The sequence below is a fragment of the Xyrauchen texanus genome, chromosome 25 (assembly GCF_025860055.1).
Source record: "Xyrauchen texanus isolate HMW12.3.18 chromosome 25, RBS_HiC_50CHRs, whole genome shotgun sequence".
NCBI classification, from domain to species: Eukaryota; Metazoa; Chordata; class Actinopteri; order Cypriniformes; family Catostomidae; genus Xyrauchen; species Xyrauchen texanus.
The window spans coordinates 2,499,366-2,516,176 of record NC_068300.1 but is presented as its reverse complement, the minus strand read 5'-3'; the positions used below and the strand labels follow the sequence as shown (position 1 = coordinate 2,516,176).

The 16,811-nt window shown below is 41.7% G+C and overlaps 2 protein-coding genes and 1 long non-coding RNA gene across 4 annotated transcripts in view; 1 reads left to right on the top strand and 2 right to left on the bottom strand.

Annotated features, from left to right (window-relative positions):
- Nucleotides 1-14,531, bottom strand: part of LOC127618545 (zinc finger protein 721-like) — a 28,256-nt gene extending 13,725 nt beyond the window's left edge. Inside the window, exons 1-5 of the mRNA XM_052091046.1 lie at nucleotides 14,269-14,531; nucleotides 13,669-13,828; nucleotides 12,645-13,572; nucleotides 7,383-9,454; nucleotides 6,214-6,216 (exon numbers count right to left, since the gene is read on the bottom strand). Of these exons, the coding sequence (XP_051947006.1) occupies nucleotides 6,214-6,216; nucleotides 7,383-9,454; nucleotides 12,645-13,572; nucleotides 13,669-13,767 (3,102 nt within the window). The 5' untranslated portion in view covers nucleotides 13,768-13,828; nucleotides 14,269-14,531. The remainder of the gene's footprint in view (nucleotides 1-6,213; nucleotides 6,217-7,382; nucleotides 9,455-12,644; nucleotides 13,573-13,668; nucleotides 13,829-14,268) is intronic.
- Nucleotides 1-15,776, bottom strand: part of LOC127618567 (zinc finger protein 436-like) — a 185,794-nt gene extending 170,018 nt beyond the window's left edge. Inside the window, exon 1 of the mRNA XM_052091104.1 lies at nucleotides 15,759-15,776. The gene's annotated coding sequence lies outside the window, so the exon portion shown is untranslated. The remainder of the gene's footprint in view (nucleotides 1-15,758) is intronic.
- Nucleotides 1-16,811, top strand: part of LOC127618652 (uncharacterized) — a 202,113-nt gene that overhangs the window by 131,587 nt on the left and 53,715 nt on the right. The gene's annotated exons all lie outside the window — the stretch shown is intronic.

Below are 16,811 nucleotides of genomic sequence, written 5' to 3'. Positions count from 1 at the left end.
AACTATTTGGCAACACTGGTTCATTCAGAATGCTGCTGCCAGGATTCTGACCCTGCCCAAAAATCTAAATTACTCCAGTCCTTAGGTCTTTACACTGGCTTCCATTAACATTATGGATTGATATAAAGGTACTAGCGAATAAATCACTCAATGGCCTGGGACCTAAATACATTGCAGACTTGCTTGTTAAATATAAACCCTAACAGACCTCTCAGATCATTAGGATCAACATGGTGAGACAGCGTTTAGCTATTATGCCACCCACAGATGGACCAGCTTCCAGAAGAGGTCAGATGTGCTCCAACAGCCATATTCAAATCCAGACTGAAAACATCTAAAGATAAAATCTGAGCAGCTGTGAATTTACTGACTGAGAACTGTGCTGCATTTACTGATTGGACTGCATCCTTTTATTTCTGTATTATTATTTATTTTAATTTAATTGGTTTTAAAATGGATTTGTATGTATCTTGTATTATCGTTATGTAAATAACTTTTAATTACCATTGTGTGTGAAATGTTCTATATAAATAAACTTTCCTTGCCTCGCCACAGCAATAATGGGACCTAACCCAAACTGGAGAGGACAGCAATTGACAACTCTGTCTCTTGTCAGTTATGCCACAAAACAATCAAAACAGATTGGTTAAGTAACAGTACTAACGTTTTAGTTGAAGTAGTTCAGCAAAAACTTGTGCATCTGTGGTTATTTGGTAGCTTTAATCATCTAAGACATCTGCTAGCAATATGTGAACTGTTAATAAGAAAAGTGTAATAACCAGCATTGCAACTGAACCTTTCACGCAGGGCAGTTTCTAGGCATAGTCGCCATAGGTCAGGGGAAGGCACAAGAGAAAATGATTAAGGTGTACACTGGAAGCCAAATGTTTGGAATAATGTATAGATTTAGCTGGTTTCGGAAGGAAATTGGTACTTTAATTCACCAAAGTGGCATTCATCTTATCAAAAAGTATAGTCAGGACATTACAGCTGTTCCTGTTGCTGACGGCATGCTGCACGAGTGCTTTTAGCCTGCTTAGCAATACGTATTCTTATTCGCATACATTCATCATTTTATCCTTTGTCATGATGCCACTCTCCCGTTCCTGTTAGGGTTTCCAATTGATTCTCTCCACTCAGCAATGCATTACTGGGAGGATCTCTGGCTAGATTAATAAATAAACTTCAATTGGTTCAAAATGCAGCAGCCAGAGTGCTGACTAGAAGCAAGAAATATGATCATATTAGACCCATTTTATCGGCGTTACATTGGCTACCTGTTAAATTTCGTAGTTATTTAAAAATTCTAATTACTACATACAAATCTTTGAATGGTCTAGTTCCGCAGTACTTAAGTGACCTTCTAGAACATTATATTCCATCATGCTTATTACGATAGCAAAATTCTGGCCTGTTAATAGTTCCTATAAAATCAAAAATGAGGTAGATCCTTTTCATATTTGGCTCCAAAACTATGGAATATTCTCCCTAATGCTGTTCGAGATGCAGACACACTCCCTCATTTTAAATTTAGACTAAAGACTAATCTATTTATCCAGGCATACACCTAAATTATCCTTCAACTCACAATTAGGCTGCTTTAGTTAGGTCTGCCAGAAAAAGAAACATTGATCATGACCTTTAACACAGCAATAAATGTAATGTAATCTATGCTAATATTATTCTATTTGTATCCCTGTCTCAATCTCAGGACTCCGACCCTGAGGTCACCAGAATCGGCTGTATCCAGCTCCATTCCTGCTACATGTTGGACTCCACTGCTACGTGTCTCTGAGTGATGACGACTAAATGACGGTGCCAGCCAAGCATCCCTTCAGTCTATATTATGATGGACTTCAGAGGATGAACTGATGCCAACTCCAACCATAAGACATGGGATTCATCAAATGCCATTTGCCTGGACCTTGGACTTAGGTTAGACCTTACCAAAATTACCGGGTGGTTGAACTGCAATGCACCTCACTGATCTCTGCCTCTACCTCAACTAACAAAGGACAATGCATCCATGTGAACTTCTGCAATTAATCCAGGATGAACTTCAAAGACATTAGTAAATTCTGTTGGATCTACGGCGCACTTCAGCGGCTTTCTCCTTCTCTGCACGGCAACTAAAAGAGTGTTGTATAAAAGAGTGATTTTCTCTAAAAGTAATTCTCTCTAAAAGAGCAATATACAGCGGCGTTGAACGTCCTTTTCAGGACGCGTCATGGTAAAGATGCTATTCTGCCCCGTGTAGTTCCTGGATATGGTAGAGTGTTCTCCGCTTCAGACGGCCACAGGCGCTGTCTCGTGTGTCTGGGCTGCGATCACACCGAGTCAGCGTTTGTGGATGTTCATGTTCTCATTGCGAGAACATGACCATGGCAAGGTTGATGTCGCTGCTCTAATTCATCCTAAGGATGAACTCCAGCCACCTCCTGCATCGCTCCTTCTTCCCACGGGATTGAGGATGACGCGGCTGGCGATGGAGGCGATCCGGGGATGGCAGAGGGCGTGGTTTTACCAGGTACAACCCCGCGAACCTCCCGCACCCCTGCACGCTTGTTGACTACTGTCTGGGCTCGAGGCAACCTGTCACCTCACAGCCAGCCAGCCTATCCTCTTGAGCCCCCCCGAGCTGGATGAGTTCGCTGCTGCATTGGAGAGCGGTCCGGCATCTGACACAGAGGACTCGTCTGGGCTACCGACTTCGGGCCAGCACACCCAGGCTGAGGCTGACACCCAGATGTCCAACATGCATTCCTGGGCCGCCACCAGCGTGGGGTTGGACTGGAACCCTCCGTCCTCCCCACAGCCATTGCGGCTGGATGATTGGTTGCACAGCTCACAGCCACTCCCCCGGTCCCTTTTTTCCTGGAGGAGCATGATGAGCTGACGACTGCATGGACAGCACACCTCTCTGCTCGTCACAAAGCCCCTCGCTCATCCGCTCTCACCATCCTCGACGGTGGAGCGGCCCACAGGTACATAGCGATTCCCCAGATGGATAGGGCGGTTGCGATCCACCTATGCCCCGAGAACACCACCACCTGGCGGGGTCGCCCAATCTTGGACTTGCACGTTTTCAACCGGGCCTTACACAAACTCCCGTTCAAAATGCTCATGCAGAAACATATTTTAACTTGCGTCCGGCATCTAGATTGGTTCACAGCGGTAGACCTGAAGTACGCGTACTTCTTCGTCTCAATACTGCCTCGACATCGACCCTTTCCACGGTTCACATTCGACGGCCAGGCGTATCAGTACAAGGTCCTCCCCTTCGGCATGTCCTTGTCCCCTTGCATCTTTACGAAGGTCGCAGCAGCCCTTGCCCCGCTCCAAGAAGCCGGCATTCGCACACTCAACTACCTTGATGACTTGCTCATCCTGGCCCACTCCCGAGAGTTACTATGCGCCCACAGGGACCAGGTGCTCAGGCACCTCAGCCGTTTAGGCTTCAGGTCAACAGGGAAAAGAGCAAGCTCGCCCCGGTTCAGAGCATCTCATTTCTCGGCATGGAGTTAGACTCAGTCTCAATGTCAGCGCGCCTCACCAACGAGTGCGCCCCACTGGGTTTGTTGCATTTGAGACCGCTTCAGCACTGGCTACAGACTCGAGTCCCGAGACGAGCATGGCGCCGTGGCACGCACCGTGTGATGGTCACTCCCGCCTGCCACCAAACATTCAAACCCTGGACAGACCTCTGCTTTCTGCGGGCAGGAGTCCCCTTGCAGCAAGTGTCCCTACGCGTCCTAGTCACAACCGATGCCTCCAGATTGGGTTTGGGCAACCGTGTGCAACGTGCACGCAGCTGCATCCGCACTTAGACCTCTGGAACCTCCACGTCGGGCCCCTAGATGGGATGCGGAAGATCTAGCTGATCTACCACCTGCTGTTGTAGACACGATCAACCAAGCCAGAGCCCCTTCTACCAGGCAACTTTACGCCCTAAAGTGGCGCTTGTTTGCGAATTGGTGTTTTTCTTGGGGCAAAGACCCTGAAAGGTGCGCAGTCAGGTCAGTGCTCTCATTTCTGCAGGAGAGGTTGGAGAGGAAGCTGTCCCCATCCACCTTGAAGGTGTATGTAGTTGCTACATGTATGTAGCTGCTACATGACTTCAGGCAGTTCAGCACCAACTGAGCATGCTATCATTGAGACCAAATCTAAATCCATGCCGAGAAAAGAGATGCTCTGAACTGAGGAGAGCTTGCTCTTTTCCCAGTTGACCCAAAGCCGTAGTTGGCTGAGCACTGAGCTTTGTGCACACAGCAACTCTCGAGAGTGTGCTAGAATCAGCTAGAATGTGCTAGAATCTTAACAGGGCAAGAGCTGCCTCTTCGACTTTCATGAAAACGCGAGGGGACAGGCCGAAGGAGTGGACCTTGTACTGATACACCTGAACATTGAAAGCAAACAGTAGGAAGGGTCTGTGTCAAGGTAGAACCGAGACGTGAAAGTACGCGTTCTTCAGGTCTACCACAGCGAACCAATCTTGATGCTGGACGCATGTCAAAATGTGTTTCCGCATCAGCATCTTGAACGGGAGTCTGTGTAAGGCCCGGTTCAGAACTTGCAGGTTTGGCACTATGAAGTAAGGGCTGTAGAACCCTTTCCCCATCTCTGCTGGTGGGATAGGCTCTATCGCGCCCTTGCGAAGTAGGGTTGCAATCTCCGCGTGCAGTGTGGTGGTGTTCTCACCCTGCACCGAAGTGAAGCGGACGCCGCTGAAGCGGGGTGGGTGCCTGCCGAACTGAATCATGTAGCCAAGTCGGATGGTCCTGGCCAGACTCCATGACAGGTTGAATAGCGTTAGCCACGCATTTAAGCTCCGGGCGAGGGGCACTAAATGGATGATCGCGTCTGACATACATGAGGGCAGGCAATGCTGCATTGAGGACCGTTGCTTCGACCTGAGGCAACTGTGCTGAGGGTGAACTCAAAGCACTTACCTTGCTCTGCGAAACCGGCATAGGGCGGGTTAGTGACTGCAGCACATTTGGATCAGGACTACCCATGTGCTTTTTTAGTTCTTTTAGTGCCTTGGCCTGTTGTACTTGGAGGAGGGCCATGGCATGCAGGGCGGAGGCAGCCTGTCCAGAAGCACTGTAGGCTTTGGTCGCCAGAGACTATGTAGTCCTACAGGGCCTGGAGGGGAGCGCCGGACGATCCCATCAGGTGGTGGCGTTCTACGGGAACATGTGCATCGCAACTGCCTAATCCACCTGAGGGACCTCCGTGTACCCATGGGCCGCCCGCCGTCGAGGGAAGTGAGAGTGGACGAACCCAGAAGGCAGCAAAAGGTGCCCTCCATGACCTTGTGAGTTCGTCATGCACCTCCTGGAAGAAAGGAATCGGGGGGTGTAGAAAGGTGAAAAAATGTTGGCCCTCGCCCCCTTACAAGTTGCCCATCCCTGCACTACAGTCTTCAAAGACAAAGGACAACTAGCTCTAACAAGGACAGAAAGAGATGAGGAAGGCCCCAATTTACAACTAAACAAGAGGATAAGTACATCAGTCTCAAGTTTGAGACAGAGATGCCTCACATGTCCTCAGCTGACAGTCATGTAATTAAAAAAAGCCACTTTTGAAACAGAAAAACAAAAAGGTTAGTGTGGGCAAAAAAACAGACATTGGATAAAAGAAAATTGGAAAAGAGTGTTATGGATCTTAACCCCCTTGAGCTTTTGTGGGATCAGCTAAACGGTAAGGTGTGTTAGAAGTGCCGACAAGACAGCCACAACTATGGCAAGTGCTACAGGAAGTGTGGGGCGAAATGTCACCTGAGTATCTGGACAAACTTACAGCTAGAATGCCAAGGATCTGCAAAGCTGTCATTGCTGCATGATTAGGATTTATTTATTTCATGTTTAGAAGTATTTTATGAAGTTCTGAATTTTAATTTTTTTTCAAATTGTAATAGTAATTTTTCACGTTATTAAAGTCCTGACTTTACAATGCCACTTTGGTGAATAAAAATAGCAATTTCTTTCCATAAGAGCACAATCTGTAAATGTTTCTAAACTTTTGGAACACACAGAGCGCTCTTCTCATTTCTACGCATTTCTCATTCCAATACACGAATATTTTCAAACGACATGGCTGTCTTGAACGAGGTAAGTGAAGACGAATTAATAAGAATGATTCAGGCCAGAGATTTGTGTGAAAATGGTAAGCAAGCACTGCTTTATTTATGTTTTGTATCCCTGCAGTCACTAGCTCTTCCGGTTTCCCGTTTTGAGTAACAAATACAGACTACTGCCATCTGCTGGTACGGAAAGTTATTTCCTCTCACGGAGATGCAGAATGGACGTGCTAGTTGGCCATCGGGTTTCGTCTTTGCGGTGTGTTCAAGAGCAACTTTCTGACACAGACGCAGGCGATGTGAGCCAACCCAACAGTCTGCTTTAGTTGGCGCTAGTTCTTTGACTTCGCTTTGGTGTGTCACGGCCTTTATACTACAATATTACATCTATGCACTGCACACAATATAAATCTAACAGAAAATGAGGATTCAGTAATGATGGAGATGAAATATACTTTATTAAACATTAAAAAAATATGTAGACATGTGCAAAATAATAGTTTCTTGGTAACACCCTAAACAAATTAATAAGTACATTGCTGTGTCTAAGTTTACGGACATGATGTAAAGACGCAAGGATGACTGACATAAGCCTGCAATTTCAAACCAAATCCGACATGACAGCTAAAAATACTTGTTCTTTTTGTAGCCTTACAGTAGTGAATCTGGGCAAGGTAACGTTATTGATTTGAACACTGATTTTGTATGTACTCAATCAATAATTGCAACCTCATCAAATACATTTCATACTATGCTGCATATTGAAAGTTTAAGTTTGGTGAACTCTGAACTGCGAATCTAAAAGACGAGAGTACACATGACCAATAGAAGATCAAAACGCCACACACTGACCTCTTGGTTCAATACAAAGAATACATACTGTATTTAAATCAGAATCAAACAACCTGATTCAGAGGTGTATTCCTTCAGTCGGTAAAACCAACAATTGCTTCCACACTCTAATCCTATCTGCTTGCACTATATTCAGTCTTTACAGGCATGAAAAATCACCAAAGCATTCTCGCAAATCAAACTAGAGCTCACTGGCTTTGAAAGAGAATGAAGTCAGTGAACATGAAGTCTAAGTCAGTGTATTGAGGTGAATGAGAACGATTAGTTCACTTAAAGATTGGCTTAAAAAGACTAATTCATTCACAAATGAAACATCACATATTTCCTTAGAATATGATACTCAATTTGGGTTCAATCTTTGGGTTCATCTTTCCAAATATTTACTTAATCTTGTTGGACCTGAAGATGAGTTTTGCTCAGTGTGTCTATTTGGGCAATTCTTTTTTACATGTCTATGTAGATTACTTGCTGCCCTGAAATTTTTCCCACATGAAGAGCAGTGGTATGATTTCTCTCCAGTATGAATTCTCTCGTGTGTTTTCAGGTCTTGAGAATGAGTGAAACTCTTTTCACAGTGGGAGCACTTGTAAGGTTTTTCTCCAGTATGAATTCTCTCATGTGTTTTCAGGTTATATGATTGAGTGAAACTCTTTCCACAATGTGAGCACTTGTAAGGTTTTTCTCCAGTATGAATTCTCTTGTGTTTTTTCAAGTTATATGACTGATTGAAACTCTTTCCACATTGTGAGCACTTGTAAGGTTTTTCTCCAGTATGAATTCTCTCATGTTTTTTCAGGTAACGTAACTGAGTGAAACTCTTTCCACAGTGTGAGCATTTGTAAGGTTTTTCTCCAGTATGAATTCTCTCGTGTTTTTTCAGGTCTTGTGACAGAGCGAAACTATTTTCACAGTGTGAGCACTTGTAAGGTTTTTCTCCAGTATGAATTCTCTCATGTTTTTTCAGGCCTTGTGAATGAGTGAATCTCTTTTCACAGTGTGAGCACTTGTAAGGTTTTTCTCCAGTATGAATTCTCTCATGATTTTTCAGGCCTTGTGAATGAGTGAAACTCTTTTCACAGTGTGAGCACTTGTAAGGTTTTTCTCCAGTATGAATTCTCTCGTGTGTTTTCAGGTGTTGTGAACATGTGAAACTCTTTCCACAGTGTGAGCACTTGTAAGGTTTTTCTCCAGTATGAATTCTCTCGTGTGTTTTCAGGTCTTGTGAAAGAGTGAAACTCTTTTCACAGTGTGAGCACTTGTAAGGTTTTTCTCCAGTATGAATTCTCTCATGTGTTTTCAGGTTTTGTGACTGAGTGAAACTCTTTTCACAGTGTGAGCACTTGTAAGGTTTTTCTCCAGTATGAATTCTCTCGTGTGTTTTCAGGTTATATGACTGAGTGAAACTCTTTTTACAGTGTGAGCACTTATAAGGTTTTTCTCCAGTATGAATTCTCTCGTGTTTTTTCAGCTCTTGTAAACGAGTGAAACTCTTTTCACAGTGTGAGCACTTATAAGGTTTTTCTCCAGTATGAATTCTCTCATGTGTTTTCAGGTTTTGTGAAAGAGTGAAACTCTTTTCACAGTGAGAGCACTTGTAAGGTTTTTCTCCAGTATGAGATATCTCATGTGTTTTCAGGTACTTTAACCAAGTGAAACTCTTTTCACAGTGTGAGCACTTGTAAGGTTTTTCTCCAGTATGAATTCTTTCGTGTGTTTTCCAGTAATTTAACCAAGTGAAACTCTTTCCACAGTGTGAGCACTTGTAAGGTTTTTCTCCAGTATGAATTCTCTCGTGTGTTTTCAGGTTTTGTGACAGTGCGAAACTCTTTCCACAGTGTGAGCACTTGTAAGGTTTTTCTCCAGTATGAATTCTCTTGTGTGTTTTCAGGTGTTGTAACTGAGTGAAACTCTTTCCACAGTGTGAGCACTTGTATGGTTTTTCTCCAGCATGAATTCTTTGGTGCTGTTTCATGCTGCCGGCTGAAATAAAGGTCTTCCCACATTCAAAACACATATGAGCCCCCACACCGGTATGTATTTTCTGGTGCTTTTTCAAAAAGGACAGGCGTGCAAAACGGTTTGCACAAAAAGAACACTTATAAGGCTTCTCATCTGTGTGAGTTTTCAGATGTTTTCTTAGGCTTGAATTCAAAACAAATGTTTTACCACACTTTTCACATTCAAATGGTCTCACTCCAGAGTGACAGTCGAGATGACGTTTGAGATAAACTGTATATGCAAAACCTTTCCCACACTGATGGCACGTGTAAGGTTTCTCTCCAATATGAATTTTCATGTGTTTATTAAACCGGCATTTACTTGTGAAAATCTTTCCACACTGTGAGCAGGTGAAAGTATTTTTGGCTGCTCTTCTTTCATACTTTTCTGGTGAAAAATTCTTCTTAGTCTTTGAGCAACTCAAAGATTTTTTTCCGGTTATAAAATCATGATGTTTCTGACACTGATGTTGGTCCTCCACTTTATTCAGTTCTTGACATTTCTCTTTCGCTTCCATCAGCTCTACAATAAACACAGTAAATAGACAAAAATCAATTAAAGAGGGAGAAATGTAAAAAGAAATCAAACTGAACATTAATTCAATATCAGAATTCCACAAACGTCCAGTATTCATTTGTGATGTGCAAATTTGACTGTATTCGTCTCACGTTCAGTAAATATGTTGCTCATATTAGATATGCGCATCAGTGAGGGCCGAATGAAGCATGGTTTTGATTAAGAATTGCAAACTACTCAACATTATATAGTTAAAGACAACTTTTTCAAAGCTAAATCCAAAATGGGTACTTTTAAACATTTTAAAAATGCTTTAAATACAACAAACAAATCAACTTAAAATACACCCCTGAGGTAAGATAGCCCTGACACTTTAAACAGCACTGATGAGGTAAAGAATAGGCATACTCTTGAATAGGTGGGAGAATTATGTTGGCATTTGTGGAGTTGCATTAGCATGGTTTAGGTCATATTTAGCAAACCCCTACCACATTGTCTATGTAAATAAGGAATTGTCAAACCAAACAAAAGTAAAATATGGAGTGCCACAGGGATCAGTTTTAGGGTCTCTGATTTTCTTCTTGTATATGCTTCCCCTGGGAGATATTATCAGGAATTGTGGAATAAGTTTCCACTGTTATGCCGACGATACACAACTTTATATTTCTTCAAAACCTGATGAGGGGGTGAAGTGCCTGTCCTGAGAGAAAGCAGTAAGTGCACTTACACCTGAGCTAAATTATGTCTAACACCTGTCTCTAATTCCAGTGAGCACAGGGAGAGCGGATAAAACCACCCACGTTACCAGAAGTCGGGAGAGAGAGAGAGAGAGAGAGAGAGAGAGAGAGAGAGCTCTTCCTCCCTCGGGTACGCCACCAAATGGTTCTCCGCAATCTGGACAGCTTCATCCAGAGACGCCAGGCGGTGGCACTGGACCCATTCCGCTGTCCCCTTTGGCAGTCCATGAACCAGCAGTACCACCTGGTCGATCACTCCCCCGATGTCATGATTACCCACCAGCAGCCATTTCCAGCACGTGTCTCAGAGCCTGTTGGGGGCTGGCTGCTGATATCCGGGTCACGGCCGGGGCTCTCTCCTGGACAAGGATGCTCCGGATGACATGCTGGGTGGATCGGAGGCAGTCCTCCAGCCCCTGGTGGATAGAACACCCCGCCATTCTTGGGGAACAGAAGGGGTCTCCCCCACCCCAGGCAGCGGTTCTCCCACTCCAGGCGGTCGGCAGCGAGCCCCTACCCGCTCTCAGACCCGCCACGTTTCAGCGGCTGGTAGGTAACTCCTCCGCCCCTGGCAGTGGCCCTGATCGCTCCTCCGCTTCCAGGCGGCCGGGCTTCTCTGTCACCCGGCAGACGGCCGCAGCTGCTCCGTTGGGGTGGATGGTATTGGCAAGAACTCTACTAACGCGTATCCCTCCTCCTTCCCATGTCCTTGGCACTAGTGTAAAGGCTGATGATGATAAGGAGGACACGAAAGGCGAGTTGCTCCTCTCACAGGTAAAGATTTTTTAATGGACACACTGCAGTGCTCACAGCTTCACAATAATAACCCTTCAGCTTCACAATAATAATTTTCCAGCTTCACCATACGAGCTCTACAGCTTCACAATAATAATTTTCCAGCTTCACAATACGAACTCTACAGCTTCACAATAATAACTGCTCAGGGCCCAGACTCTCACTCTCCCGACTGTTGGTGGCATGGGTGGTTTTATCCACTCTCCCCGTGCTCACTGGAATTAGAGACAGGTGTTAGACTTAATTTAGCTCAGGTGTAAGCGCCCTTACCACTTTCTCTCTCTCTCCGGACGGGCACTTGACGATGCCCCCGCTGCCACAATAATCATTAGACTTGCCACAGTATCATAATTTTCACACAGGTGCGGTGTTCACATTCAAACCGACTAACACTGGTATTACTACATGTTGGACGCTAGGTGGTACTTTGGGGTAATTTTCATTAAGTAATAGCCTACGCAATTTCACAAGGCTGCTTGATTTCAAACTTTTAACTTTATTTTTTATTGATTTTAACTCGATTTTAACTAATTTAAAAAAATGCAATTAAATAAAAAAAAAATTTTTGTTGTTCAACTTTTTGAAAGATGGATTTTCAACAGATGTGAAACAAACCTACCGGTCACAATATTTCTCACAATTATTCGATTTTTTTTATAAGAAATAATGACGTTTATTTATTTACTTTTTCAAAAGACTATCTATAATCAATCTAACCACAGAAATAAGGAGCCATCTACGGTCTCCCCTATGGACAAGCCCATCCATATGATGTAAAAGAAAACAGGACTCATCGGACCAGGCGACCTTCTTCCACTGATTCAAGGTCCACTTCCGAGGCTTGTGTGCCCATTGTAGGCACATCGATAAGCCTTGGGTGCCCAACACCCTGTCGCCAGTTTGTGATTTGTCCCTCCTCAGACCACTGTCGGTAGGTACTCACCAGTGCTGACCAAGAGCACCCCACAAGCCTTGCTGTTTCAGAGATACTCTGACCCAGTCGTCCGGCCATAACAATTTGGCCCTTGTAAAAGTGGCTCAGGTCTTTACTACTGCCTATTTCTCCTGCATTCAACACGTTGATAACAAGAACTGATTGTTTGCTTATCATCTAATCTACCCAGACCTTGATATGTGGCCTTGTTAGGAGATGATTAACGTTATTCACTTCTCCTGTGAGTGTCATGATGTTTTGGCTCATCATTGTACATATCTGTTAACATTTCAATAAATTAAGCTTAGTGTTTCATGACCCTTTAAATACAGGTTATGTTCTTTACTATGGTGGGTCACTACTTGATACCCATTGTAAAATCTGGGTCTCGAAGCAAAACCAGTTGAGAACCACTGACCTAGAAATCCAACCAATACAGGATGATGAAATAGAATAATAATGTGTGCTTTATTCTTTATTTGCAGCTTTCCTTTTATTAAGTTGGATGACAAGCAAACAGCATTTTATTTTTATTCCCCGATGCTACACTGTAGATACAAAAACGTGCAGTGCAGCTGGTAAAAAACACTGTAGTACATACACCTTTTTAAACTGAACACTTAAAAATAAAAACAGCAAGGAACTGTTTTGAGTGATAAAACGACTTAAAACGATAAAAAATGGCAGTCGACTGACATGAAAATGTCAATCATTAAAGGAAGAAACATACCTGAAGAAACATAATCATCTTCATCTCTCTGTTGTTCCTCTGTTGTGTTTTCTTCTTTTATCTCCTCCTGCTTCACTTCGATCTTCACTGGTGTCATCAGCATCTGCTGTTCTTCAGCGTTACAGACAGAAGTCAGAGACTCTGTGTAGATTTGATTGTCATCATTCTCCTTACTCTGTTGTTCCTCTGCTATGTTTTCTTCTTTTACCTCCTGCTTCACTTCAATCTTCACTGGTATCTGCAGCATCTGCTGTTCTCCAGTGTTACAGACAGAAGTCAGAGACTCTGTGGAGGTTTGATCACCATCATCTTCATTACTCTGTTGTTCCTCTACTTTGATTTCTCCTCTTATCTTCATCAGGTTCCTGCAGTCCAGCAGCGTCACTGAACACATCTTCACTGGTATCTGCAGCATTTGCTGTTCTCCAGCGTTACAGACAGAAGTCAGAGACTCTGTGGAGGTTTGATCTTCACCATCATTACTCTGTTGTTCCTCTACTTTTATCTCCTCCTGCTTCACTTCAATCTTCACTGGTGTCATCAGCATCTGCTGTTCTCCAGCGTTACAGACAGAAGTCAGAGACTCTGTGGAGGTTTGATCATCATCTTCATTACTCTGTTGCTCCTCTTCTTTTATCTCCTCCTGCTTCACTTCGATCTTCACTGGTATCTGCAGCATCTGTTGTTCTCCAGCATTACAGACAGAAGTCCGAGACTCTGTGGAGGTTTGATCACCCTGATTACCGTCAGTAGAACAGAGTAAAGTGAGCTGTGAGTCCTGTGTGTCTCTGGATCTCTGTTCAGAGAGTTTGTCCAGCAGTCGCTGTGGTGTGGCCTGATCTCTGCCGCTCCACACTGAATCCTGACATTCTGTGGAGGTCCCATCAGTCACACACACTGAAGATTGACAGGAAACCTTCTCCAGTTCCTGACAAACACAACACAATCACATCTGTACCGTTCATCGTATCACATCCCTTGAAAGCTTACAATCTCAACTTTAAGGATGAAATGAATGTTTAACCTGTAACCTGTCGTCTCTCTCCATCAGTTTTGTCTTCAGTGACGTCACCTCTTTCTTCAGCTGAGAGATTTCTGTGATGAAATCATCAAAATCCAGCATGGACAGATCAGTTCCTACTGAATTACAGCAGATCACATCCACCTGCTCTCAAGATGAACATCTGAACAAAAAAACATCATCATTATAATGGACTGACATTCATCAATCTCAAAAATATTATTATAAGATTATAAACAACTCTGTTAAATAAATTTGTCTCTGATATGGTATCCTATAAATATAAATGTGTGGAGTTTGGTTTCATTTCCCAGACAGCAGGAATATTATAAGATATTATAACAGACTTTAACATTTACTCGCCTTCATTTAACTCATTTACAATCAGCCGAAAAATTTAAGGAACTCATTTATCAGAAATTAAACATGATATTCTCACATTTCTGCTTGTTTCTCCTGAAACTGAATATTTTAAAGTGTCCGTCACAAATTTAATAAAATAAATGACCAAATGTATAAAGCATTAAATTAAACAAATGAAAAAATTATATAGTTAGGCCTATATAGTTGCCTTTCCTTTACACAATCTTAAATTAGCCTTACCCAGTTCTGTAGATGAAAAAGTCGGCTGAATGACTCTCAGAATGTTCTTCACTTTTTTTTAGAATATAAACTATCAAATGAACTAAAATGCCAAGTTCACTTTCAGAAAACAAGTTTTTAAACATTTTAAAACTTCAATATTTTAAATCATACACATCGATGGATGGTCCTTATAGTAAGACTGAAAGTTTCACCCACTACTTAGTGCAGGTTGCCAGCTTGAACATGACAATTCGTTTTCAACTTCAGGGAAAATATTAGGGACATCTGTGAGGAGAAAGGTACACAATTAGTGATATACACTCATTTCTGTATGGAAACGGCTTAAGGGCAGATTTCTTTTGCGATAAAACATAACTTAAGCGACAAAGTGTTTTTGAAGCATGACGTCATCACGCACACCATTTTCTATCGATAAAAAGCCATTTGAATGGAAACGGAGAGGACGGCAAATTTTGCAAAAATTTATTTTCACATTTTCACTTGAAAATGTGAACAGCGTGAAAAGTGGATGGAAACTAGATTATTAACAAACAATATTTCAGAACATTGGAACGAATTTAAAATGGCATAATTTTAAAAAACATTTTTATATTATGTTTAAGGGTTCATGAAATGCTCTTTTTCTATATAGTTTCCACTGTAAAAAAAAAGTCAGGTCCACTGATAAAGTTAGTAACGTTTTCTGCATTAAAACATTTTTCACCCTCTCTCTGGCCTGACATTGATTAAGTTATGTGTTAAATTTACCATGATTTTACTACAGTATACATATTTTAACAATGATATTCAAAGTGACTCCACAGTAATAAAACAGGAAATTGAAAACTGTGGTTAATTTTGTGTTATTATGGTTTGAGCACAAATATCATAGTTTAACTGGTTACTGTAGTAGTTTAATCATGGTATTTGAAGAAAAACCATAATAAATCACAAGATTAACATGATAAATCTATAGTAAAATAAAAACACTGTAATATTTTAGTTTTTTAGTCTGAAACATGGTTTTACTATAGTAATATTGTAGTAAACATGACTGAGGTGGGATATGTTTGTTTTAGTTTTTTTTGGGACACAACAATGTTTTAATAAAGATTATTCATGGTTAATCTTGTGATTACTTTGGTTTTATTACAAATACAATGGTTAAATTACCTCAGTAATCATATTTAAACTATAGTTATTGTAGTAAAACAATTATAATCACAAAATTATGTTTTTTAAACCACAGAATTCGTTTTCCTGTAGTACTATAGTTTCACTACGAATATCATGGTTAAAATATGGTTACTGTTGTAAAATCAATGTATATTTATTACAAATTCCCGCTGAAGAGGCTCCGAAGTGTTTTGTTTGTTTCTCCTGACACTGGATATTTTAAAGAGTCATAACGTCACAAACGACGATAATAATCTTCTATTACGATCATTAAAACGCCAAAGAGAGAAAAAACTTCATGCACAGAAAAACACAACATGCCTAGATCTCACAGATGAGATGAACACGTCCCGAATCGAGCGCGCGAACAACTTCTTATTCTTTTGTTTAATGGCGGATCGCAAACCAGCATGCATACGCGTATACCGCCACCTAGTGCACTGGAGAGTGTGACATCAGGGTTTTATAACCGGTTACATAAAAGAAAAGAAAAAACATATATTTTACGATCTAATTCTGTATTTAAAAAAAAAATGAAAGAGAACCTTGCAGCATTCCCTAATTTTCTCAAATTCCATCCTCGTTCTAGTTCATATATCACGTAAGATGTTCCTCTCTGAATTGCATTTACTACACCACACAATGACATGCTCAACATATTCAGGAACATTACAAACATCACATTTATCTGATATGCACTTCGCCATTAAATAAATAGTTATAATGCCAAGCTCTTTTCTGCACTTCCCTTTGATTGATATCTGTATGCTATAATAGTGTTTCCCTTATATATCTGTGTCCCACTTCTGCCACAAATCCCTCACTGCCTTTCTTAATAATGATTTGGTCTCACCTTTTTCAAAGGGAACTTTCATTATTTCATCCTCATTTGATTTCAATTCTCTCTTTGCAATATTATCTGCTTTCTCATTACCCTCCACACCAAAATGTTCAGGAACCCAACAAAACTGTACATCAATTTCAACTATTTGTATTCTCAGCATTATAGTCAATATTTCCAAAAATAAATAATCTCTTATTGTTTCTTTTGAGTTCAAACTATTAAGAGCTGCAGTGGAGTGTCCTTACCTCTTATGTCCGTTGTAATCCTAAAATTATGGTTACTATTTCAGCTGTAAATACAGATGATCTATCATTCATTATTTTGCATATGACTACATCAGACTCACACTCCTGTTCCTACATGTTCACTTCCTGGATATTTAGATCCATCAGTAAATATTGGCATATAGTTATAATAATTCCTTTTCACATAAACTTGAGCCAAATATCCAATGTTACCCACATTCCTTTCAGTCCATTGTCACTTCTGCTCCACAAGTTGCAAGTCCACCGTGGGCTCTGGAAATATCCATGGAGGAACA